This window comes from Rhinatrema bivittatum, chromosome 4 (genome assembly GCF_901001135.1).
Source record: "Rhinatrema bivittatum chromosome 4, aRhiBiv1.1, whole genome shotgun sequence".
Lineage (NCBI taxonomy): Eukaryota > Metazoa > Chordata > Amphibia > Gymnophiona > Rhinatrematidae > Rhinatrema > Rhinatrema bivittatum.
Window position 1 is genome coordinate 450,164,501 of NC_042618.1, and position 24,450 is coordinate 450,188,950.

Consider the following 24,450-nt stretch of genomic DNA (forward strand, 5'->3'; position numbering starts at 1 on the left):
TGGCCTTTTTGGCCTATTACGGAAATCTTTTCTATTTTTCACTTTCTTGCAACTTTTTCATCTGCGTTTGAAGCCGGGTCCCTCTCGGCCCTTCCCGTAGCATTCCTAGTTAGGATTTTCATCGTTTATCGGTAAGTCTCCTTTCGTGGTCATTACCCCCGTGGCGGTAGTGCTTCGGTTACAGCCAACCTTTGAAGCCTGCCGCCATCGATTTTGATCTTGCTTCCAATTTATTTTGCCACATCTGTTTTTGGAACCCCATGGCGATGTGTCCTCTGCATGATGTCTGGGGTAGCCGCAAATGTGCACAGATGACCTCGAAGGGATGTCGACTTTGGCAATATAAGATGGAGCAACTCTTCGTGTTAGAGAAGACTGAGCCATCAGCATCACCATCGGTAGCATTAGCATTGAAGGACCTCAGAGCTGCACCAATGGACAGCAAGCCATTGACATCGGTGGAACTATCAGTTCCATTGGTGCCATTGGCAGATAGGGGCACTGGAGACCCACCACCGTCGGGTTCCTCCAGATCGAGGATGTCATCAGTCATCGTCATCAGTCTTGGCACTGGGAAAAGACCATCGGTCCCTGTCGATGCATGGTGCTGGGCACAGAGATGTGTCAATTCATGCTGTGATGCCCCCAAAGCAACCCCATGGCGAGGAGTGCCAGTCCTCCATCAGTGCCAGGGGTCTACGACAGTCTCCACTGGTCTTGATGTCAGTCACCAATCCTCCTTTCAGTTCCAAACAGGATCTGGCCACCCCTCTTTCCACCTGGTCGGTGTTGGCATTGGCAGTTTTCGAGCAAGAGCTTGAGCGGTCCAGTTGGCAATGCAGGGCATCGGTTCTGTATCACTGATGTCACCAGAACTGATATCTTCTGACTTAGAACTGCTGTTGGAGAATCTCATTTAGAGCCATGGCCAATATGGCCTCGGGCATAGGCACCACTATCCGAAGGATGCCATAGCGCTGCCGGTGCAGAAGGGAAGATGTTGCCTGCTGCAGCAGTCAAAAGCAGAGTGGTCCCACTGGAATTGGAAGCATAGCCGGTGGGACCTAAGAAGAAAAGTAAACATGCACTGGTGTGGCCTTAGAAAAAGGAGTAGAAGTGGGGCTTAGGAAGATGAGGAGCTGCACTATGTTGTGCTGTTCCACCAGAAGTAGAAGTGTCACCAGCAGGGCCTAAGAAGAGGAGGAGGAGCAGTACTGTGTTGTGCTGCCTCACTGGAAGTGGCAGCCTCGCTGGTGGGGCCTAGGAAGAGGAGGAGATGCGCATAATGCTCTGCAGAAAAGAACACATGGACACAGCATGGTTGGACCTCACGGCACAAAGAAGTAGTCCTGTTGCCCTTGAGGGGGGGGGGGGGGTTGTGTGTGTGCTGAAGGAGGAGATTCTTGCTGCTGCTTCGAGTGAATGACAGAGGAAGGTGAGCATGGGGGGTATAAGTATGTGTGTGTGTGTGTGTGTGTGTGAATAAGAGAGTGCACATATATGAGAGCATGCATGTGTGGGCAAGAGTAAAAGAACCTGTATGCATGTGAGTGTGTGCGTGTTTTGTATGCGTGTAAGAGCGTGCTTGTCTCTATATGTGTGAGTGCGCGTGTTTGTGTGAGAGCGCACATGTGTGAGAGCATATGTATATGAGAGCATGTGTTTGCATGAAAGCATGTGTGTGTGTGAGTGAAAGAGGGAGAGAGAGTATGTGTGTATGTGTGTGTGTGTGAGAGAGAGAGAGAAGAAAGTCTATGCAAAACATCCCCCCTTCCCCTCTGCCTGCTGATCCATGACAATCTCAGGGCATCTGGAAATCAAAAGTTCACAGAAATGGAGAGTGGGATAATTTTTAAAATCCTTGTTTTATTTATTATGAGTTATTTAATGTGTCTGTTTTGAAATATTTTATTAGTGTTTGGAAAATGTTTATATGACTTTTTAATTTTTGGATATTATTCTGTGCCTTAGCTGTTTTTAAATTATTCTTTTTATTGATATGGCTTTACTAGTATTTATGATATTTATAATTCATGATTTTATTGTTTTATGAGGAATGGTGATGTTTGTTTTTCCATTGTTGCACTGCATACAGAATTTGGCTTGTTGTAGTTTCCAGTTCAGTTTTTGTCTGCACATTTCTTTTTATATTTTATGGTCTCTTTGTTCTGTATTTGAGGGTCTAGCTGTGTTTTGTGTGACTGAAGTGAGGTATTCCAATAGTGTATAGTTTCTGTGTAGGGATCTATAGCACCTTGACTTGTTCTGTTTTCCTAATAGGGTTTATATTGGTGTAATACTTGCAGTGTTGCCTTTTCATAGGTAGGGTTGTTGCGCTTTGAGTGCTGTAAGTTAGTGCTATTTTGATATAGAAAGTTTATTTTTGTTCTGGGACCACTGCTTTTTAGTATATTTATAAATGACCTGGAAATGGGGACAGCGAGTGAGGTGATCAAATTTGCTGATGACACCAAATTATTTAAAGTTGTTAAATCACAAGAGGATTGTGAGAAATTGCAAGAGTGTTTTACAAAACTGGGAGACTGGGCAAGAAAACAGCAAATGAAATTTAATGTGGACAAGTGCAAAATGATGCACTTAGGGAAGAATAACCCAAATTATAATTACACAATGCAAGATTCCACATTAGGAATCACCATTCAGAAAAATGATCTAGGCAACATTGTTGATAATAAGATGGAATCTTCTTCTCAGTATTTTAACAGCAGCCAAGAAAGCAAATAGAATACAAAGGATTATTAGGAAAAGAATGAAGAATAAAACAAAGAATATCAATGTCTCTGTATCGCTCCATGGTGAGACCTCATCTTGAGTATTGTATGCAGTTCTGGTCACTACATCTCAAGAAAGATATAACAGAATTAGAAAAGGTACAGAAAAGGGCAACCAAAATGATAAAGCGGATGGATCGATTCCCCTATGAGGAAAGGCTAAAGAGGTTAGGGCTGTTCAGCATGGAGAAGAGATGGCTGTGGGGAGATATGATAGAGATTTATAAAATAATCAGTGGAATGGAACAAGTAAACATTAATCAGTTGTTTACTCTTTCAAAGAGTACAAAGACTAGGGGCAAACAATGATGTTACTAGGTGATACATTTAAAACGAATATGAGAGAAAATATGTTTTTACTCCATGCATAATTAAGCTCTGGAATTTGTTACCAGAGGATATGCTGAAAGCTATTAGTGTATCTATATATAAAAAATAGTTTGGACAAGTTTCTGGAGGAAAAGTCCATGAACAATTAAGATGAACTTGGGGAAATACACTGCTTATTCCTGGCATAAGCAGCTTGGAATCTATCTACTTCTTGGGATCCTGTCAGGTACTTGTGACCTGGATTGGCCATTGTGGAAACAGGATACTGGGCTTGATGGATCTTTGGTCTGAGCCAGTATGGCAAGTCTTAGGTTCTTATTGTATTGTAACTCTGTTTTCTCGAAGCTTTCCGAGGGCCAAACCAATGCCCAAGACATGTTAAAGTTCCAAGTGTCATTTGCATTTTTTGCAGGGTTGTTTGGTTGGCACCACAGCAGTGCATATAAATATAATAATAATATTGTAAGTGATATTTTTACCTCAGAAAACTGTACTTTGAATATATTTTTTCATGTAAAATCTGTTATAAATGCATAACTTTTAATTGTGTGTGGGGAGAGCATAACAAGGGTGGGTCCCAAAGCTGTAAGATTCCCCAAGGTCATCTAATACCCTTGCACTAGCCTTGGACTGTTATGCTCAGGCTTGTGGACCCTTGGGCCGACGAGGGGATGTACACCTTGCGGAGGATCCGTAGGTTCTCTCGTCGGGTGGCGAGGCAGGACAGAGGAGGAGAGCAGCTGACCCTTGGCACTGAAGACAGAAGCTACTGTGGAGACAGACAAGGAGATGAGCGGATGAGCAGTCTTCACCACTGGTGGTCTGCGGTCCCCCCGGAAGGAGCCCGTAGGGACCCGACCGCTGGGACTTAGGTGGACCTAGAGAGGTCAGGGTATCGGTGCAAAGGCCAACTGGAGCTTCGTCCTGGAAGCCTGCGGTCCCCCCAGGAGGAGCCCGTAGGGACCCAGGCTGCTGGGATTTAGGTGGGCCCTTGGAGACGGTGGTCTTGAAGGAGTCCTAGGTCAAGTGCCAGAGGGTCGACGCTCACCAGTCCGAAGTCGTGTACCAGAGAATCACCGCTTGCCAATCCGAAGTCAGGAACCAGAGAATCACCGTAAGCCAATCCGAAGTCAGAAACCAGGAACACCAAGACGAAACAGGAACCAGAGTCCGAGCACAAGGAACTCACCAAAGCAAGCAGACTAAACAGCGTTGGAGGACATTGCCAAGTTGAGGAATGAGCAGAGGAAGCCTCCTTAAATACTTCCTCTGCTCTGGATCATTGGAAGCAGGTGAGTGTCATTAAAGGGATCAGGTCCCTTTAAATCCAGCAGGGGGGCGCGGCCTCGTGCCTAAAGATGGCGGTGGCCATCTTGGATTTCCTCCGAGGAGGAACGCCAGCAGAACTCCACGAGGGAGGAGCAGGGACGGCTCCCCAGCGGGCGGCCAGACCGCGGACCATCCCCGGGGTGATGGGCACTGGCCCTGGGGAGCGTTTCAGGAGTTGCCACGGCAGGTCGCCGCCGTGGTGGAGGTAGGGGGCCACGCCTGTGGATGGCCACGGGCGCGGAACACAACATGGACATTGCTATACAAACATTTACCAGAGTCGTCCCAATTCATGGTGTTATGTTGTGTGTAATGGGTCAGGGCGCAGTTTTTCACTTGACCATAGGTGCCAAATTGCCTGGCTATGGCTCTGATCTCAATGCGCTCATCAGTATGTTACTGACCCAGATGGCATTGGTTCCCAGGCTGGCATCAGTGCCTGTAGGGGCACCGCAGACTCCCCCTGCCGAAACAGTAGTCTTTGATGGTTCCTCGGAGGAGCAAGCTCTTCCCAGGCTGTTGAGACGCCGAGACCTGCAGCCCACTGGCCAGCTTCGATGGTACCTGCACCTCTGGACAAAGGCTGAGTGCCTAGGGCCCCATCCCCTGTTGGTTTCATTGAGGATGAGGGTCCTTGTGACCCTTGGGAGGATGACACAACAGAGTTCTCCTCCAATGGCTAAGAGGATCTCCCCTCATACCCTTATCTTCCAGAAGAGTGAAGGAGGTTGGACTTCATAGGAGCCCTGTTAGACATGGCTCAGGCCAAGGTCTTCCTGCCTCATCAAAGGGCTGACATTTTAACGACCATCATGGCAGAGATTCAGCAGAGCCAGCAGGTGTCAGCCTGGTACATGTTGAGGCTGTTGGGCCATATGGCCGCAACATCCATGTCACTTCATTGGCACAATTACACATGCGCAGAGCCCAATGGGCCTGTTGCATCCGTCGGTGCTAGACGGCTTCGCCCCGTTTGCCTCACCTTATTCATGGCTCCTCCTGCTTACCTAGGAAAGATGGCTACCACCGCGTCTACAAGCCGACCTCTCCGGCGTCCCCGGAACAGCTATGGTTCTGCCTCCTGCCATGCTCCTCCCAGATACCTACTAGGGAGCGTGCGCGTGCGTCACCCATGTCTTTATGCAACCCTTGGCGCGAACCTCGGGGGCGTTCCCCCATGCTGACGTCACGCCATCCGGGTATATAACATCTTCTATTTTGCTAGCTCATTGAGTTAGCAAGGACTTGACTCCGGATACGTTCCGTTCCTGTCTACGCTACTCTGCAGCTTCCGTGCTGCCGCTGGAAGCTCTCTCTCTGCCCTTCGGGGTGACTGCTAACCTGGGTACCCGCTCATCGGGGGCCCTCTGCTTTATTTCAAGTGACTTACAGGGAACAGGTACTCACTCCTTGAGGGCCTGCTCTCCCTGCCTCGGTGCCTGCACTTACTTCTACAACCTGGTGGAATCGCCTATCTACAGCAAACACCTAGTGAGTTCACTAACTCTGTCTATCTCATCCACAGTACTTCCTTGCTGGGAAACCTGCTTCGGAGCCGCTCAATACCAACGGGGTGAGAAGGGCTCCCTCTGCCGAGGTCCCCGAGACTGCAACTACCAGACTGCCTTACTACTGCCACCTCTGGTGGTACTCTTCAAAGCTGTCTAATAAAGAACTAACTGTGCTTGTGCGTTCTGAGTCTAGCCTAGTACTGTGGCTCCTCACGGGGCTCCTCCCCATGGGTGTGGTCATCTGCCCCAGTACCCAAGGATTCACCCAAACACCGCTCATTCATAACAGGGCCCTGAGGTCGCAGTGGTGCCAGGCCATGCAGAACCTCCAAGATTGCATCCGAGTCACCTTGCCCCTCCGGGACTCTTTGTCCTGGCGGCGGGTACTTTCAAATCTGGAATGGAGGATCTCTTTTCAAAGTCCTCCTACCCAAATTGTCCTAACTACGAATGTGTCCACTCTGGGCTGGGGAGCTCAGCACCCACAGTCTCTGGTTTGCTCAGGAAAGCTGTTGTCAAATCAACTTCCTGGAGCTTCGGGTTATCAGGTATGAGTTATGGGCTTTCAGAGATTGGCTGTCCAACAAAGTTGTCCTGATCCAAACCGACAACCAGGTGGCGATGTGGTATGTCAACAAGCAGGGAGGTATGGGATCGTACCTCCTGTGTCAGGAAGCTGCCCAGATCTGATCATGGGCCTGTCCCACGGGATGGTGCTCAGGGCTATATACCTGGTCAGGATGGAGAACATGGTAGCGGACAGACTGAGTTATGCCTTCAGACCCCATGATTGGTTCCTGGACCAGGGGGTTGTGAATCAGATATTCTACCTCTGGGGGAGCCTGTATGTGGATCTCTTCACATCCCCTTGCAACAGAAAGTTGCCTTGGTTCTGCTCCCTGTACAGGTCAGACAGAAAAACATCCTTGAACACCCTTGCCCGATATTGTGGCAAGGGTCTTCTGTACACGTATCCTCCAATTCCCTTAGTGGCGGGACTCTCTTGAAGCTTCATAAGGACAAAGGGACTATGATTCTCATAGCCCCTTATTGGCCGAGACAGGTCTGGTTTCCAGTCCTACAGGAGTTGTCCATCTGGAGACCGATCAGTCTAGGAACTTCCCCAGATCTCATCACAGAAGATTGAGGCAGGTTGTGACATCCCAATCTCCAGACCCTGTCGTTCACAGCCTAGATGTTGAAAAGTTAATTCTGCAATCACTGGATCTCTCAGAGGATGTGTCTCGGGTCCTGGTGGCTTCTACAAAGCCTTCCACTAGAAAGTCCTATGGACTGAAGTGGAGGAGGTTTTCCATGTGGTGTGAGCAGGAGGCCCTAGATCTGTTCTCCTGCCCCATACAAAAACTACTTTATTACCGTCTACACCTATTGGAGGCTGGCTTGAAAACCAACTCCATTAGAGTTCATCTGAATGCAGTTGGTGCTTATCACTATGGTGAGATGGTACACCTTTCTCTTTACAGCCTATAATTGTACATTTAATGCAGGGGCTGCTTGAATTAAAGCTTCCCCTGAGGCCTCCCCCTGTATCTTGGGACCTCAACATGGTGTTAGCTCTGGTGACAAAAACTACTTTTGAGCTGCTGCGCATCTGTGACCTGAAGTACCTGACATGGAAGGTCATATTTTTGGTGATGGTCACCTCAACGTGCAGGGTCAGTGAGCTCCAGGCCTTAGTGACATCCACCTTACGCTAAGTTTTATCATGACAGGGTGGTCTTGCATATGCCCCCTAAATTCCTGCCTAAGGTGGTGATGGACTTCTATCTTAACCAGTCCATCATCCTTCCAACCTTCTTTCCCAGGTCCAATTCACATCAAGGCGAATGAGCCCTGCACAGTTTAGACTGCTAGCAAGCCTTAGTCTTCTATCTGGAGTGGATAGAAGCCCATAAACAGTCTATCCACCTTTTTGTTTATTTTGATAGGAATAGTTTGGGCACTGCCATTGCCAAACAGACACTATCAAATTGTCTAGCAGATTGCATCATCTTCTGTTGTGCCCAGGCGGGACTGTATCTTGGGGGTCATGTCAAGGCTTATTCTGTCTGAGCCATGGCAGCATCGGTGGCCCACTTGTAAGCAGTTCCCATGGAGGAGATCTGCAAGGCTGTGACATGGAGTTCTCTCCACACATTCATATCTCACTATTGTTTGGATAGGGATGACCAACTTGACATTAGGTTTGGCTAGTCTATCCTTCGGAATCTGAAGCGTAGAACCCAACTATCTCCCGCCTAGGACCCATTGTTTGGATTTAGGCTGACTCCCCCTCCATTACCAATAGCACTATTGTTGTTATGCCCTTTGGCATCTGGTTTGGGTGTCTGTTGGTCCCCTTTTATGTTGAGGAGCAGCCTGTAGCTAGGGATTCATCCATGTGTGAGGACTACCATTTTGCTTGTCCTCGGAGAAAGCAGAGTTGCTTACTTGTAATAGGTGTTCTTCAAGGACAGCAGGGTATTAATCCTTACGAAACCCGCTCACCATCTTGCGGAGTTGCTTTTCTCCTAGTTTTTGTTTTTATATAATTCTATGTTATGACTGAAGAGGGACCCCATGTGGACACGTGGAATAGGGCATGCTCGGCATGCTCAGTGTGGCAAGTCAAAGTTCTGGAAACTTTGACATATGTTTTCCATGTCGGGCTCCATCTGATAATGTCACCCATGTGTGAGGACTAACATTCTGCTGTCCTTGGAGAACACCTGTTACAGGTAAGCAACTCTGCTTTGCACAAGCTTATGATAAATTATAATATTCCTTGTGTTTAGTAGTTGTTTTCTGATTTATGTACTTAAGATTTAGGTAGAAAGAAAAATCTTCCTTTCTCCCACACTGTGGGCAATTTATTTTGGCTTCATGTGCCATCAGATCTGGTGTATGCTCAGTAGCTTCCTTCTGCCTGTGAGAAAAATTAAATGAGGAAGATCATGAATTCCACAGCTAAGACCAGGGGCAGGGTTTATAATCTGCATGAGACTTAATTACATGAAACTGAGATCTAGGGTATCTCTCTGGCATTAGTGGCAAGATCATACTCACGTTTTTTGACGAGTTGAATATTTATGTTATTATGTTCAGAAAATCTGTTTATTGTAACATGTTTTTATTGTAACTTATGCTTATGTTCTTATGTTCAGAAAATCTGTTTATTGTAACGCCTTAACTGCGACAGTTTTGTTCTATGGAAACCGACCTGATTCGATATTTGTTTCGAGAATGTCGGTATATAAAAATCCTAAATAAATAAATAAATAAATAAATAAATAAATAAATAAATTTGTATTTGCACTTGTGTCCGATTGTCTCAGTGAGTATCATTTTAGCCTCTAGTGGATATTTTTTTTAATAGAATGTAGGCTTTCTAGGCTACAGACAATGCAGAGCCCTAAAAAATGTACACAGATAGATTTGTTCTTTGCCAGTAGGAGAGAAACTGGATCTTTATTTAGGTACTTTTCTGAGATTTGTTTAAATTGTTCAATTTTTGATCCCAGAACAAACTAATATAGTCATAGTCTCCAAAGTAGCATATATAAGGTCTGTTTTTCCCTTTGCATTTCTAGCAAAGTTGTCTTTGTAGAAAAGCAGGTTTATACTCATTCCATCAAGTCTATCTTAGGGAGTAGATTAGAAGGATGGGAGGGTGAGTTTTTTTCAATATGAAAAATGTAAATCCTCTCACTTCTGTTTTACTAGTGTATTCTGGAAAACAGAAAGCCAGCGGAACATAGATGGAGAAAAAGCTCCATTGATGCTGAGATGTCATTTTTATACTTACAGATGCTGAAAAAAATCCCCACCTACATCCTTACCTACCTGCTGGATCATTAAATAAAGGCAATATAGTGAACGCAGCAATAAATGCTATGATGGGATCTCAAGAAAATCCTTCCACAAGTGAGTTTCAAGTGAAATGGCTCTAAATCCAACCCTAAAATATTTTTCTGTCATTTTACAAGTGGTTGATGAACCAGAAAATCATCTGCTCCAAAACCATTTTGGATTAAGGGCCCTGTACAGCAAATTAATAATTGATTATTTAAGCAGGGATTAAGTGTGCTTAAAATTGTCCATTGTCTTGGTTAAGCAGTGTCTTCAGGACCTTTAAGCCTGTTTAAGCAGCCAAACATGTATTGCCAAATAGCATCCTTTTCCTACTCCCAGTTAAGGCATCCTTGTTATAATGTAACTTTATGCTCCTTTTAAATTGTCTCTTGTTGATTGGTTGGTTATAGTTACTGCTTAGTTCGATGTAAACTGAGTTGATTAGATTTGTATCAAGAAAGGCGGTATATAAAAGCCTTTAATAAATAAATAAAATAAATCCTAAGGCAAAATTTGGCACAACAATTATTTCAATCTGTTGACCATGAGAATCGAAAAAGCATGAAAAAATATTTCTTAATCAGGATTTACTCACAGAGGCCTCTATACTGGGAAATTCAGATATGCACAAAACAATTACACAGAAAAGAAAAAACATATTTTGGGGCTAGATATCAACATCCCTGATCCAGCCTGAATGTCTTTATTTCTGTAGCATGAGAAAAAAAAATGCCGCATGCCAAGTATCTCCAGATATTCAGCTATTTACACGAGTCAGGAATTTTGCGCAACTGAGATATATATAGATAAAGCAACAATTTACCCATTTATCTGCAAATAGCAGTCACCAAAATATATTTGGCCAGGATGGCCTGCTTTTTAAATGTTTTATTGTTTAACTAAAAGATATGTAAAAAAAAAAAAAAAGTTGCAGAATGAAGAAATTTTGGAATTTTCAGAAATAAAGCCTCCTGAATCCATGGAAAGATGTTATTAATATCTGGATTCACTTAGGGCTCATAGGTTGAAATGTCGGCATGGTTAACTCAGTCTTGCACTGGGCAGAACTAGTTGAAGTATGTGCAGATTGTAAAATGGTTTCAGTACTTATATAATCTATGCTTGCTCTGTATTGTGTTTTATTTTATATCCATGGTTTGTAATGCACATTCAGCAGTTTCAACTTGAGAGCAGGTTAGGTGGATTTTTTAATGGCCATCACACCTTAGGGATCCTTTTGAACTGTTTAAGAAAGAGTTAGTGAGATAAATACAAGACATTTTGCAGACTGAAAGAGCTTTGTTAAATGTGTGACTATGTAAGCTATTGCTGTAAACATGGCAACAAGAACGTAAGTAGTTGTTTTCAAAGTTCGAAAGACAGTCTCAATTCTAGTCTCAACCTAACCCAAGCACCTCCTGATTGTACTCTTGAAAACAAACTTCACTTTAATTGACCAGAAAAGTATTCTTAAGTATTTTTGATTGCACTGTGGCAGTATGCTAAGAGAACTCTTTGTTCTAAAAAAAACAAAACAGTACACTGTCATATTCAACAATGAGATTGCGTCTCTTCATTCACTGTATAATTACTGAATATTAGGTTGGCAAGGAAGGTATTAATGCAATTGTTTCCTGCAGTGCAAGAAATGTGATTAAAATATTTGATCTTTTTTATAGCAATGAATGATATAGATTCAGCAAAGAAAGAGAATTTTAAGAGAGTGAGAAAAAAGCAATGGGCTTATGAAGCTCCCAAAATTTCCCCCAGTCTCCAAACAGGAAAAGGTAATGCAAGTGATAGCTCTGCTAAATGTGGATCCTATCCAGTAAGACATTTTTTGGAGAAATCATGCAGCTTCTACACTGCAAAAGCCCAGTAGCTCTACACAAAAGTTTTGGGTTTTGTTTTTTTTTTTTGCTCTTTTCGGCTACACAGAAATCTTAAGCAAATAGAAGGAAACTGTCCTCTCCCCCCCCCCCCCATGAATCACTTCTAGTTCATTGATAGCTTTTAGCCCCAGTCTAATTCAATAAAATGTAACTCAGGCTTTCTGGATAGGTGCAATGTTGGGAAAAGAAGCAACCTGTACACTATGGGGGCAATTTTATAACATTTGACAGATGTTAGGCACCTAAGTTACATCAATTTTCATGTGTTAAGTTTGCTTGGAAACTTATCCAAGCAAAACCTCATGCACACATTTATATACCTGCTATATGGTGCGCATAGTTTTGCCGAGAGAGTTTATATTCCTATTTTAAAAAACAAAATGTATGTGTGTGTAAGTCCCAGCCCTGCCCACATTCCACCCCTTGAAATGCCTGTTACCTGTATGCATAAAAATACATGCGTACGGTTTGCATGCACATAATCTAAAGAACCATTTCTGCAGGAAAGCATTCATTTCCTCGCTGAAGGCTCTTTGAAAATTACCTTCTATAGTGGCAATTTTCAAATAGGCCGCATAGTTGTAAAGTAGGTGGATGGTTTTAGCATGTGCACTTTACATTGATTTTCATAGAGAAAATTAGTGTAAAATATACACATTGAAAGCGTATTTTGCACCTGCTTTGGTTTTTCTTGTGTGGGTGGCCAACAGAGGTAAAATAACTGTGTGCAGTTGTGAAAATGCCATGCATGAATGTTTCCCATCCCCTCCCCCAGCCTAACACGAACATGCTTCCGGCAGCAGCTTCTGGGAGTCCAGCTACAAGTATGTGCACAATGGAACATCATGCACATTGTTAGCCAGACTGTACTAGAGCCATTTTCAAACAGGCCACTTTACCTTAGTTGATGGCTTTGAAAATTTTCCTGTTTGGGGGGAGGGGGGAATTTTCAGTAAGATGCATAGAGGCAAAGCATGTAGGTGCTGTTTGATTTGCACCCATTTTTTTTTCGTACTTTTCACTAATTTTCAATGGTAAACTACCTGCATGTTTTGCCCTGGCTATTTATATATATTTGGGTTTCTGGAGGAGGGAGCAGGGCAGGGAGAAAGTGCATTCAATATAATGGAAAGCTTCATTATACTTGTGCAGTTTTCTCCCTTCAATCCAAACATGCCTTTGGGAACACCTATTTGAAAAGCTGCTAAATATAGCCTGGGGTAGTTTTCATATCCAGGGCTCGAGGCTACCACCTATGGCCTAGATCCTCTTTGAATTTGCCCTCTGCATCTCCAATGTCATCCTTAGTAGAGAAGCACAAAACACACAAAACCAGAGAGGACAAAAAGATTGCCCAGTGATGAGTTTGAGTCTCTGTATGCCTTCTTACACCATCCATTTGCCTTGCTTCTCTGTGGCATCAAGAACTAGGATCATCTTTTTTCTATTTCATGTCCCAAGCCTGAGAAATGCTGGCAAGAAATCAGAAAGTGTTGACATGAAAGCACAGAGAGAAAGTAAAGAAAGCTCCAACAGTGATGATAGTTCTAGAGATCAAAAAGGGAGAGTAATCTCTGTGCTCAAGAATAAACTGTATTCAACAGAGTGGTTCCTCTTTGTTGCTAATCTTATAAACTGAAACCTTCTCTTCCAAAGTAGCTCTCATACAGTACTTATTTATTGTAGCTAATTTCTGCTGTAGCAAATGATCTTGCTGAACAAAAACATTCAGGCCGATACAGTAAAGCGTACTCAGCTGAGCACGTGCGTTTTGGATATGTGTCCACTACCCCTTATACAATAAGGGGTAGATTTTAAAAGGGTTACACGCATAAGTTATGCGCATAACCCTTTAAAACCCCCCCTGTGTGCGCCGAGCCTATTTTGCATAGGCTCGGTGGCGCGCGTAAGTCCCGGGGCTTTGCTAGGGGGGCGTGTCGGGGGGCGGCGCGACGTTTGGGGCATTCCGGGGGGGCATGGTTCCGGCCTGGGGGCGTGGCCGAGGCCTCTGAAATCGCTCCCGGGCTGGGGAATCGCATGGTGGCGGCTGATTGGCGCGTGCGAGTTACGCCTGCCTGGGGCAGGCGTAACTTTTGCGATAAAGGTAGGGGGGTGTAGATAGGGCTGGGGGGGGTGGTTTAGGTGGGGGGAGGCCAAAGGAAAGTTCTCTCCGAGGCCGCTCTGATTTTGGAGCGGCCTTGGAGGGAACGGGCGGCGCGCATAGGGCTCGGCGCGCCTGGTGTGCCTCGGCGCGCCTGGTACGCAAACAAAAGTACGCGCGTGCAAACTTTTCTAAAATCTACCCCTAAGGGGTTTAACGCATTTAAAACTCTCGTCCAAACCCCCTCAAAACTAATAGTGCTCATCACATGCAAATGCATGTTGACGACGCTATTAGCTATTTGCCCCAGATACAGAAAAAAAAATGTGTGCCCAATCTGCATATTTTAGTCTCAGAAATTAATGCCTGCCTAAGAGCAGCTGTTAATTTCTGAGCAGCTCAAAAAAAGTGTACAGAAAAGCAGAAAATAGTAAAATACTGCTTTTTTGTACATCCTCCGACTTATTATCGTGACAATATTAAGTTGGAGGAACCTTAAGGTTAAAAAAATTTTATTTTTAAATGTGCCGCGGTCAGGTTAGGGAAGCTGATGTTCAATTTTACAAACATCCATTTTCCAAACCCGCTGACAGCCACCTCTTCTGGGCTTTTGCTGCTAAGGAGATGCTAGGGGCGCGCTATTGTCCCTAATGCCTCCTTTTTAGTGTGACCTCTCATTTAAATATTGTATTGTGCGCTCAGGAGAGGTGGCTGGGTGCACGTTAAGAAAGCAGGCGCTCAACACTGAGCGCCCGTTTTCCGCGTGACCTTACTCTATTGGCCTGAAAATTAGCTTATTGCTTGTTTGGTAGAAAGAGGAAATGGTATATTTTGAGTAAGCTGATTAGAAATGGCTCAGCTCTAATTCTTTAGCACAGAGATACAGTGAAACCTTTTGCATGAAAAATAGTTGAAGTGAATTGAATTCAGGGCCTCAGTTTGTTGCTAGAAGTTGAGGTGGAAGTCATTGACTATGTATAACTTTCAACTTTCTAGCAACAGTTTTTATGTTTCCTTGAAAATGGCAACTTTTATTGGACAATGTCCTATGGAATACATCATTTTAAATGGAGATATTAGTTTGTGAAGATTTTGCTTTCAGATTTTGTCACAGCAGTTGTTTAGATGTTAATTTTAATTTTGTGACTCTCTGATGATGTGGTGGTGACAATGAAAGCACCAGGAGACTCTCCTATTGAAAATAGTAGTGAAGTATCTAGAATCCAGCAGACTGCAGAATCTGAGGCAGCCTTTTTTTTTAAACTAGAGGGAGATAATGCCAAACAGATCTGATCAATTACTTTGATTGGTGACTAAAGAATTAGATCATGGCCTGCAGTGGATATTGTTTGCTTGAATTTCAGCAAACCTTTTTGGTAGTGTTCTGCATAGGAGGATCATAAATAAACTGAGCTTCCTGGGGTAGCCCAAGATGGATTACAAACTGGTTGAGTGGTAGTGGAGAGCAGTGGTAAGTGGAAATTTCCCTGAGGAAAGAAAAGTGGAGTTCCTCCGGGATCTATCCTGGGGCCAGTACTGTTCCATATCTTGTCAATGATCTTGCGGAGGGATTAGAAGGAAATGTTTGTCCTTTTTTTGCAGATGACATTAAGATCTGCAACAGTGTGCACACCCCTAAATAAACACATAACATGAAAAATGATCTATGAAAGCTCCAGGAGTGGTTGAGAACTTGGCAGCTAAGATTCATTGTGAGAAAGATATAATCTGGAGCAGAAATCCAATGGGGGTAATTCATAGTGGGGGATGAAATACTGATGTGTACCAGTCAGGAGAGAAACCTTGGTATGACTGTGTCTGAAGATCACAAAGTAATGAAACAGTATCGTAAGGCAGTGGCTGGAGCCAGGGGGATGCTTGGACACACAGAGAGAGAGGCATAACTAGCAGAAAAAAAAAGAGGTGATAATGTCTGTGTGCTTGTCGTGATAAGGCCTCACCTAGAATGGTGTGTCCAGTTCTGGAGGCCACAGCTCTGAAAGGATACGGATAGGCTAGAGGGCATTCCAAAGAAGAGCAGGGTAGCACCAAAAGTCATGTAATGAGATTTAAGGACCTATATATGTATACTGTAGAGGTGAGCAGAGAGAGGGGGTGAAATGATATAGGTATTCAAATAACCCAAAGATATAAATCAGGCACAGGAAGCAATCCTTTTTCAGAAGAAGGAATGCTGTAGAAAAAAAGAGGCTCCAAGGGGATAGACTCAGGAGCAACATCAGAAAATATATTTTTCCTGATAAAGGATAGTACAACAGTCTCCCAGTTGAGATAGTTGTAACAAAAAAAGCAATGAAATTCAAGAAAGCATGAGATAAGCACAGAGGATTCCTAGTTGTGAAGAAGTGAGGGTCAAAGTCAGAGATCACACTGTGCTTATCAGCCAATATAGTCTACGTTTCGATATTACTCCATTTTAGCATTTGCTTTTTACCTAAATGTCTTAATCATTTCAAGTGTAAGAGCTATTTCACCAGTTTTTCTGCATTATTAAAAATATTTTTGTAGAAATGCTTCTCCGACATCCAAAGGCCAAAGCCAATTACCAAAGGTTTGGAGAAAGAAATCATCGAAAGATCATTGAGAATTCATATTTTCCTGCTCTAAAAGGTGTTGTGAGGAACACTTTCCAAAATCCTTCAACACTTAACAGGCCACCAAGAGAATCCAGTGAGATGGTCCATTTTGCAGAGGAGCTCAGATTGGATCGTTCTATGGGTGAGTGTCTGAATTCTCAGTCTAAAGTTTCATCATGTGCTACGTGGGCACCTTGATGACGTATAAATCTCATGCAAACAAGCCACCAAATGAAGACACTGCAGGAGTCTGTATTTCTTGTTGAAGTCTAAAGCTCTTTTCGGTCTGTTGATCAGTTCCTGCAATATTCCTGTACCTTCACAGCAACAGGAAAGTGCGTAAAGGTTAATTGTTCTTTTTCCTTTCTCTCTATCCATGACAAGAGTGGGAGGATCCCAAAAGGAGTGTGACCACAACCCCAGGGGATTTTTTAGGTGGGGTTGTAGGTTTTCCCATTGGGTCTTCTAAATTCTTCTTAGTCAGCTAATCTAAAATTATTGTACTGAGGCAAGTCTAGTGTGAACTTAAACTGCTTATACACTGCACAAAGCTAGATTATTTAAGTGTATTAAGTCTCTTGTCATTTCTTCATGCTTTTATTTAACTGGACATTTGTACTTCTGGGGTATTCTACTTACAGTTTTCCATTGGGCTTGGTAATCAGATACAATGTCTATGGGAAAAGCAGCTGACATTTGAAATGACATTAATTATAATCAAATGTTTACATTTGGCTGTTGAAAGTTCCTGTACAATTATACGGTCTTTGTAAAACTAACCTTTGCATTTTAGTGCTCAAAATTGCAAAACATTGCACTATGCATTTCTTTTTTTTTTTTCAGATCAGTCATGTTATATTCCTTCAGGCTGGAGGAAAAAAATTAAAGCTACAACTTCATCTAAAACGGAGAAAATATATTCAGGTGAGGACAGAATTTCTGTTCCCAAATGCATTGAACTTTTCAAACAATAGTATACTAAGATATTCTATTTTTCACCAAGTGTGAAATTTCTTTTGAAATGGACCCCTATCTGCTAAAGATAACAATAAAATTCCAGACCCTTACATACTACCCTGGTTGTAAGCATTGGTTTGGGTTGATATGGGTTTAATATGATCCACTGTACACTGGAGAGTTTCCTGGTTTCCAAGTAGTTCAGAGGTGCAGATGGGGTACGGTCTCTGCACTCTGTTGATTAGAAGAATGAATCTTGAGCCAGGAAGACTTGCAAGTTGAAGGTACAAATCCTACTTCCCAGCTTTCTCTCTCTATTTATTTAGATTGTTATCTAGTTATTTTGATTGGCTTACCCAGAACCACCGAACAAGCCAAACCAAACTAAATCTCCATAATTTTTATGTCATCCAGCAAGTATAGCTCATAATGCATCCAACAAGCAGTTTATCCAGTTCTTAGGTTTTTTAAGCAAGGCTCTCATCAACCTTCTTTGATTAAGTTCACACATCCCCATGTTACTGCACCTTACTTAGCAAGTTCCATGTATTTTGTTCTCTGCTTATATTTGGCCCGTTCTAGCCCTAACTGCTCAATGCTATCCACTGTCTAGTACTATATTATATTTAATATAATTCTAATTTATTGTAACGTTTACCTAATGTTCTATATTCCTATTGTTTTATTCAAAGTTTACTCAATGTTTCATGTTCTATGTAACGCTTTCATGCGAGGTTATTGTTTCACTGTAAACCGGTTTGATTTGTATCCCATGCAAGAAGATAAGTATATAAAAACAAAAAATAAATAAATAAATAAACAAATCTATTGAAGCAATTTTCATTCTGGCTGCGAGACTTGCAAACCTGTAGGTACTTTGTATCTCTGGGCCTACAAGCACACTTTCAAAGCATATTTGCAAATGTGGAGCTGGCTGGCACCATGGGTACGTTAGAACCTGCATGTTTTGCAACTGCTTTGTAGCAAGTGCAAAGTCCCAGCCCTGTGCATTGTCTGCCAGCTACACTTGTTCCCTCCCCTGCCTCTTTGTGGTGTAGGTAAATGTGCTTTTACCCTCAGAGGGTCAGGGCAGATTTTGGCTCACAATTTTCCGCAGGTAATCCTTTATTACCCAGCTAAAATTTATTGAAAATTGTGCTCCCTGTGAACTTGGGCAAGCTACTTTATCATCCTGTGCCTGAGTTTAACCAACCATATTTGGCCAATAATGATGAAAACATTGTTTCCGTTCTGCTCTCCACTTCAGAATCTACCAAATAAATTAGGCCACTAAAAATTAGTAAACTTGTCTTTCCGACTTAGAGTTACAATGTCTGCCTGCAAGTTTTTAAAGTCTTGTAATGGGCTCCTGATTGATAAAAGATGCTACATATTATTATTAAACTTGTAATTGTCAGTCAAAACAAAATTGCAGAGAGACTTGGCTAGCAGGGCTAACAGTATACTAACCTAAGGAGAAATGATCTGAGCTGTTATCTTAAAAAGGCATTATCCTGGACATTTATATAAAATATACTGTAGGAACCAAATACGGTAGCATTAGAGAGAATAGTGTATTATATATTAGATCTTTCACTATAACATTTTGTCTTCCTTAGCTATAAAGATGTAATGTCAGTCATATTTTTGCTGGGATGTGCATTCATTTTCATTTCATTGCTTGACAACTGTAAACTTTTATATGTGAAAAATCATATTTACATGCATAACATTTATTTTATGTATATATGCGCATGCATATGTACATAAAAGCATATTTTACAAATGTAATTGACAAAACTAAATGGAATTTTAAATGCAACCAACCCCCTCCCAAGAAAAATGAAACAAAATGAATACACCCCCTATTTGCTGGCACTTAGCGTGTGATTTGTATTACTGTTAAATAATTGCTGGTCAAGGAAAGAACGAAAAATGATGTTAGTACAGGGAAATAAAAATGTACAGTTTGCGAAACAACATGGAAAATGTAGTTCAGAAGCTAACTCCATCATTGGAAATGTATCCTTTTAAACTGCATTACCCATGATGCAAGTGGTGCTATTTACAGAAGGAGAACAGCTTCAAAGATCCTTTGCATCCCAGCCTCGATAAAAGTGTTGCTGCTGCTGCTTATCTTTGTGTGGTCCCCATGAATATGGAAATCTTTAGACAAGTCTTCTTTTAGCTTTGAAAGGTTGTAATGACATGAGGGGTTGAAGTGTTTGATGGGGAGCCAAGAAGGGAAGAAAACTGGCTGAAGAGAGTTCATGGAGGGAGGAAGAGAAGGGATAGATAATGGAGTCCAAGAAAATAGGGGTGGAGGGGAGGGGCAGGAATGAGTGATGAGGGAGAAAGTAATAGGAGCTAAAGAGGGTGGAGGAGAGAATGAGGCAATTAGTCATGTTACAATATGTAACTCTGTTTGCATTGAAAATAAGTTCCAAAAAATGACAAACTCTTATAAGGTTGTTGTTACCCAGAGTTTTTTGTTTTTAAGACATATTTCCCCAGGAAGCATTGCATTGCTCTGTGACTTTTGGACAGCATTATGTTCATATCTACAGCATATCCTAGAAATGAAATGATGGCAGAAAAGGACCAGTGGTCCATCCAGTCTGCCCAGCAAGCTTATTGTAGTTTCTATCGTGCCAATGATATTTTTTATAGTAGTTGGTTACTGATTCGCTTCCGAAGTTAAGGTGGCAAAACAGTTCTCTTTGGAGCAAGAATTACCAAAGTTGAAATGTTCTGTTTTAGAGTGCTGTTTCTTGACTCATTAAACATATTTCATCAGGTCAAAGTTTATGCCTTCAAGAAAGATTTTTCCCTTGATGTTTCAGCTGTCCTTACAATGCTTGTCTCTAACTGTAGTGAATACAGTTGTATGTTTGCATGTTAATCCACGTGGATATGGAGGAATAAGGGTCATCAAACACAGTATATTATATCCTATTATGAACTAACTCAATAATACATTTCTGACTTACTTTTGAGAACAATGTTCCCTACTTCTGCATTGAGGAAGGGAGCATAGCTCTTAAAAGCTGGCCAAATTAAAAAGATCTCATCTGCAACTTATTTGTTAAACTTATATTTCTGTGTAACTGAAGTGAAGAAGTGCAAAGACGTGACATTTAAAGAAGCAAGATAATTTCTTTTCTTTCAGACAACTGGAATAATTCTTCATATATTACACCAGCCTGGAGAAAAAGAATATCACATACAAAACCAGACTGTAATGCTGAGAAAATGCAAACTGGTAACTAACTACCATAATTTTGAAATTGCTTTGTAAAATGCTAAAACAGGTTTATTAACATCATAATTTTCTGTACTTGGTATAAAGCATCCAGAATCTATGAAGCCTAGGAAAAGTGACCAAGGTCAGTGGCCATTTCTTACTCGTGGGATCAGAGCATAGTACAATTGCTATAAGATAGTAGAGGAAGAAAGAGTTCAGCATGGAAGGCAAAGTAACTTCAAAATCTTAAAATAAAAATAGGACCAGGCTTGCAGTCCTTTTTGAAGAAGAAACATTTACCTCCTCCTGCCACATGCCTTGTAAAACAAAAGAAAAAGGTCTAGTGCAGGTAGGGATGGCAAAAGTGCACTCTCTTATCATCAATGCCAAACCAGTCTAGACTGGTTTGGCATTGATGATGAGTGGGTTTTGTCCCTCCTGCCAGCAGATGGAGACAGAGAAAAAAAGCTCAAAACTGACTTCACTCCCCCTATAGAGGTCGGGTGCTACATTCAGCTCTTTAGTATTTCTTTGTCTCCAGCATATGGATATATGAACTGGTGCTGAAGCTATGAGTAGGCTGCTGCCAGGAGGGTTCAGCACCAGGTTCCAGGAAAAATAACTGCTCCTGGGAAAGTTTTCTTCCCAGGTTCCTGGTGATTTTAGCTGTTTATAAATTGTAAAGTTAGCTACTTATTTTCCAGTTAATTAGGAGTTCTTTGTGGATACTAAAAATCGGTGTTTACTGGTGTTTTCACAGCGCAGGTACTATTTTTGGATAGTTTTTCCAGTTGAATCAAATACATACATTTATACAGCTAAGGAGTCATTCGTGTGGAAAAGGAGCGAAAACAAAGCAGAGGATCCAGGGTAGGCAAAGGAGAGATGAAGTGGTGTTCTTCCAATGTTTATCTAATAAACACCAATTTTATTTTTCGGTTAAAACTTAAAATCAGAGGTCCCAAGCGGGGCGCTCTGGGTGATGGTCCTGTTGGGACTGATTCTCTCGTCCTCTTCGGGAACTTACTCATTTGGGGTCTGAATTCCCGCACAGATGTGTCAAGCACTGGATGGTCCCGGGTGACCTTGTTTCCTTGGTGGGTCTGCCAGCAGGAGCTATGGCAGCATGCTCTCCCTTTATTATGGGAGAGCAACAGGTTAGTAGTAAAGTTTATTTTTTAAAAAGGCTTGCAGCACAGCCTTTTCCCCAGTCTCCTATCTGGACTTGGGTCAGAGGGTCTGAAGTGATCCCTCTCATCTCTCCCTTCTTCCACTTGCTTCCGGTAAGGCCATAAAAAGAGGGAGCCTTGGTGCCACAGGTAATTCACGGTGGCTCAGCGTGTCAGCAAGTGTATTCTACATGGCTTGTGAGTAGGCAAGCTCCAGGTGGGTGGGTGCGATACGCCAAAGGTCAGCACCCTGCCAAGAGCAACACTCGGTGGGTTCACCAGATCAAGTCCTGGCTCCTATAATGGAAGGCATCACTATAGTGCACATGGAACAGGGCCTGCTCGGCACTCCCATTTTGACCAGATTAGCAGATATTTTATTTCTCCTTTATGCCAAAAATAAATAACTTAAACATGCCAGGCTCTTTACCTCCCTTTTCCCTCTGATATTCAAAGTAGAAAGTTCCATGGGAGCTACATATTTTCATTTAGGAACAACAGAGCAGGGGACAGGGGGGATGCATACCTATGGCAGTGTGTTTTAAGGTTAAGCTTTTCCTGATATCTCTACCTTTTATTCTTGCATATGCCTTCCAAAACAAAGGGGAAGGTGAGGGTTTTCCCCTCTACCTGTTTACCTTCAAGGCCAGCCTTCTATTACATCCTTCACGTCTCTGGAGCCTGCTATTGCAGATGAGCGGCTCCCCATTGTGAATGCTGGCAAAGGAGCATCGGGCTCACCTGGGGATGAGATTTCTTTCAGCTTCTGCTGAGGGACCTGTAGAGGAAGAGACACGACTCCTATACTGTCTCAGCTTCAACGCCTAAAGATCAGATCATGGCTGCAACAACTTGGAGTAAGCGTTGAGTCAATGTTCCTTGATGGCATTGGAGAACGTCCCGGGATCTCTTGGTGGCCCACGATGGCCCACTTCTTGGTAGAGGAAATGAGGTGTGAGAAGGTGCCAGGAGTATCTCTTATGGGAGCTAAACTAGGGAGCTCAGAGCAGCTCAGTGGTGAGTTCTTTCCATTTCCTGAGAAGCCAGTGGTGGAGACCTTGGAATCACTTTGGGAGACGATGACTAGTCTCACTAAATCCTTGAATGCCTGTGTTTTAATAAGTTTGATGCTGTATCAGCCCGAATAGATCCTGTGGTTTCAGATCATGGAAGTTTGTTGGAGCAGCATACTGATAAGATTAATAATTTGGAAACTGAGATTAAAGATAGCCATACAGTCAGAGCTGCAATGATTCGGCACCAATGTGCTATTTCTAGGAGGTTAGAAGTTCTTGAGAACTCTTCCAGGCACTGTTCAGTCCCTAAAGTTATGGGTGAATTTCCTATATCTAATTTGAAGAAATTTTTCCTGGACATTTTGTATATTTCCTCTATCGATATTATCTCTATTAATAAGGAGTATTTTTTTTACCAAATTTATGTTCTGGTGCAAAATCAGCCATGAGGCAGCACCACTGAATATCCCCGTTAAGTTAGCCGGATAGCTATATCCGGCTAACTTAACTAGCTGCTCCACAGCTAAATATTGGCCTCCTAGTAACTAACAAATCAATAATAAAAATAAAGATATTCCTGGAATCCTGGGTGCTGTTAGGTCTCCGTTTCCAAGAGTTTTCCACTACTTACTAGTATTAGAAATGGCATCTCCTCAGTATGAGACACATGCTTCCATTCTTAAGGTGACCAAGACAATGAGGGATCAATATTCCCTTCTGAGGGAAGAGAAGGATATGGTGGTCGATCACCTAGGAGATTGTCTTCATCTTTTAAAACCACAATTGGTGGATGGAAGCACAATGTTCAGGGTCCCCCACGATAAAAAGTTTGAGTTTCTGCTTAAACAGTCTTTCCTTATTTTACAGTCTCTCTCCCCAGCCAGTTATGTGCAATGGCTTTGTGACTTGAATCTTCCTGCGATGGTTCCGGCACCCCTCAGATGCAGCCATTGTGACTTTCCCAAAGGTGATAGTCTGCTGAAAGGGGAAGTCTTGAACCTGCAGCTATTGGATGGATTCCTGTTTGGTGAGTATCTCACGGTGGAGATAAGTGATGCTAGGAGCTCCTTTGGTTGAATCTCCTATGTGGCCTGGCACAGGCTAGTTCAACATGGGGCCACAATACTTACAGCTGTGCTTGTCAGGTGCTCTCTTACAGCGTAATGGCCAATGCAATCTCAAACATTTTCTACAGTTTTACTCTCTCTAAGGGGTTAACTGTCCCTTACAGAAACACTGCCTCCTTAACATGCACATTTTCTCTCATACATATTAATTGTGGATATCCTGAAAACCTGACTGGCTGAGGTGGGGGGGGGGGGGGTCCCCAGGACAGGGTTGGGAACTACTGCTCTAGACCAAGTTCTGAAAGTGCAAGCAGTGGTGCTCCTTCACTTTTTCCTATGGTCAGAGAATTGTTCCCTAGAAAATCCCTTCTGTTCTCTTTTACAATCTTGGCTGTTGAGAGAACCAGTGAGGATACTAAGGGTCAGGGGTTACAGCCTTCGGTGACATGAAAGAGGACCACATAGCGGACCTGACTTAGTGTTTGGAGTTTCTGTGAGATCAGTTAATGGAGTAGGCCACCTTTCCCTTTGTGGAATTCATTCCTTAAATCTTGTCCTTCGGCCAAAGAAGACTGGGATGAAAGAATAACTTG

The 24,450-nt window shown here is 42.7% G+C and overlaps 1 protein-coding gene across 6 annotated transcripts in view; it reads left to right on the forward strand.

The window, feature by feature from the left end:
- Positions 1-24,450, forward strand: part of C4H12orf50 (chromosome 4 C12orf50 homolog) — a 95,846-nt gene that overhangs the window by 61,339 nt on the left and 10,057 nt on the right. For 5 of the 6 annotated variants that reach the window (XM_029601662.1, XM_029601663.1, XM_029601666.1 and 2 more), the window contains 5 exons: positions 9,770-9,886; positions 11,494-11,601; positions 16,337-16,546; positions 17,248-17,328; positions 20,531-20,623. In XM_029601662.1, coding sequence (XP_029457522.1) covers positions 9,770-9,886; positions 11,494-11,601; positions 16,337-16,546; positions 17,248-17,328; positions 20,531-20,623 — 609 coding nt within the window. The remainder of the gene's footprint in view (positions 1-9,769; positions 9,887-11,493; positions 11,602-16,336; positions 16,547-17,247; positions 17,329-20,530; positions 20,624-24,450) is intronic. The other variant, XM_029601661.1, reaches the window with a different exon arrangement.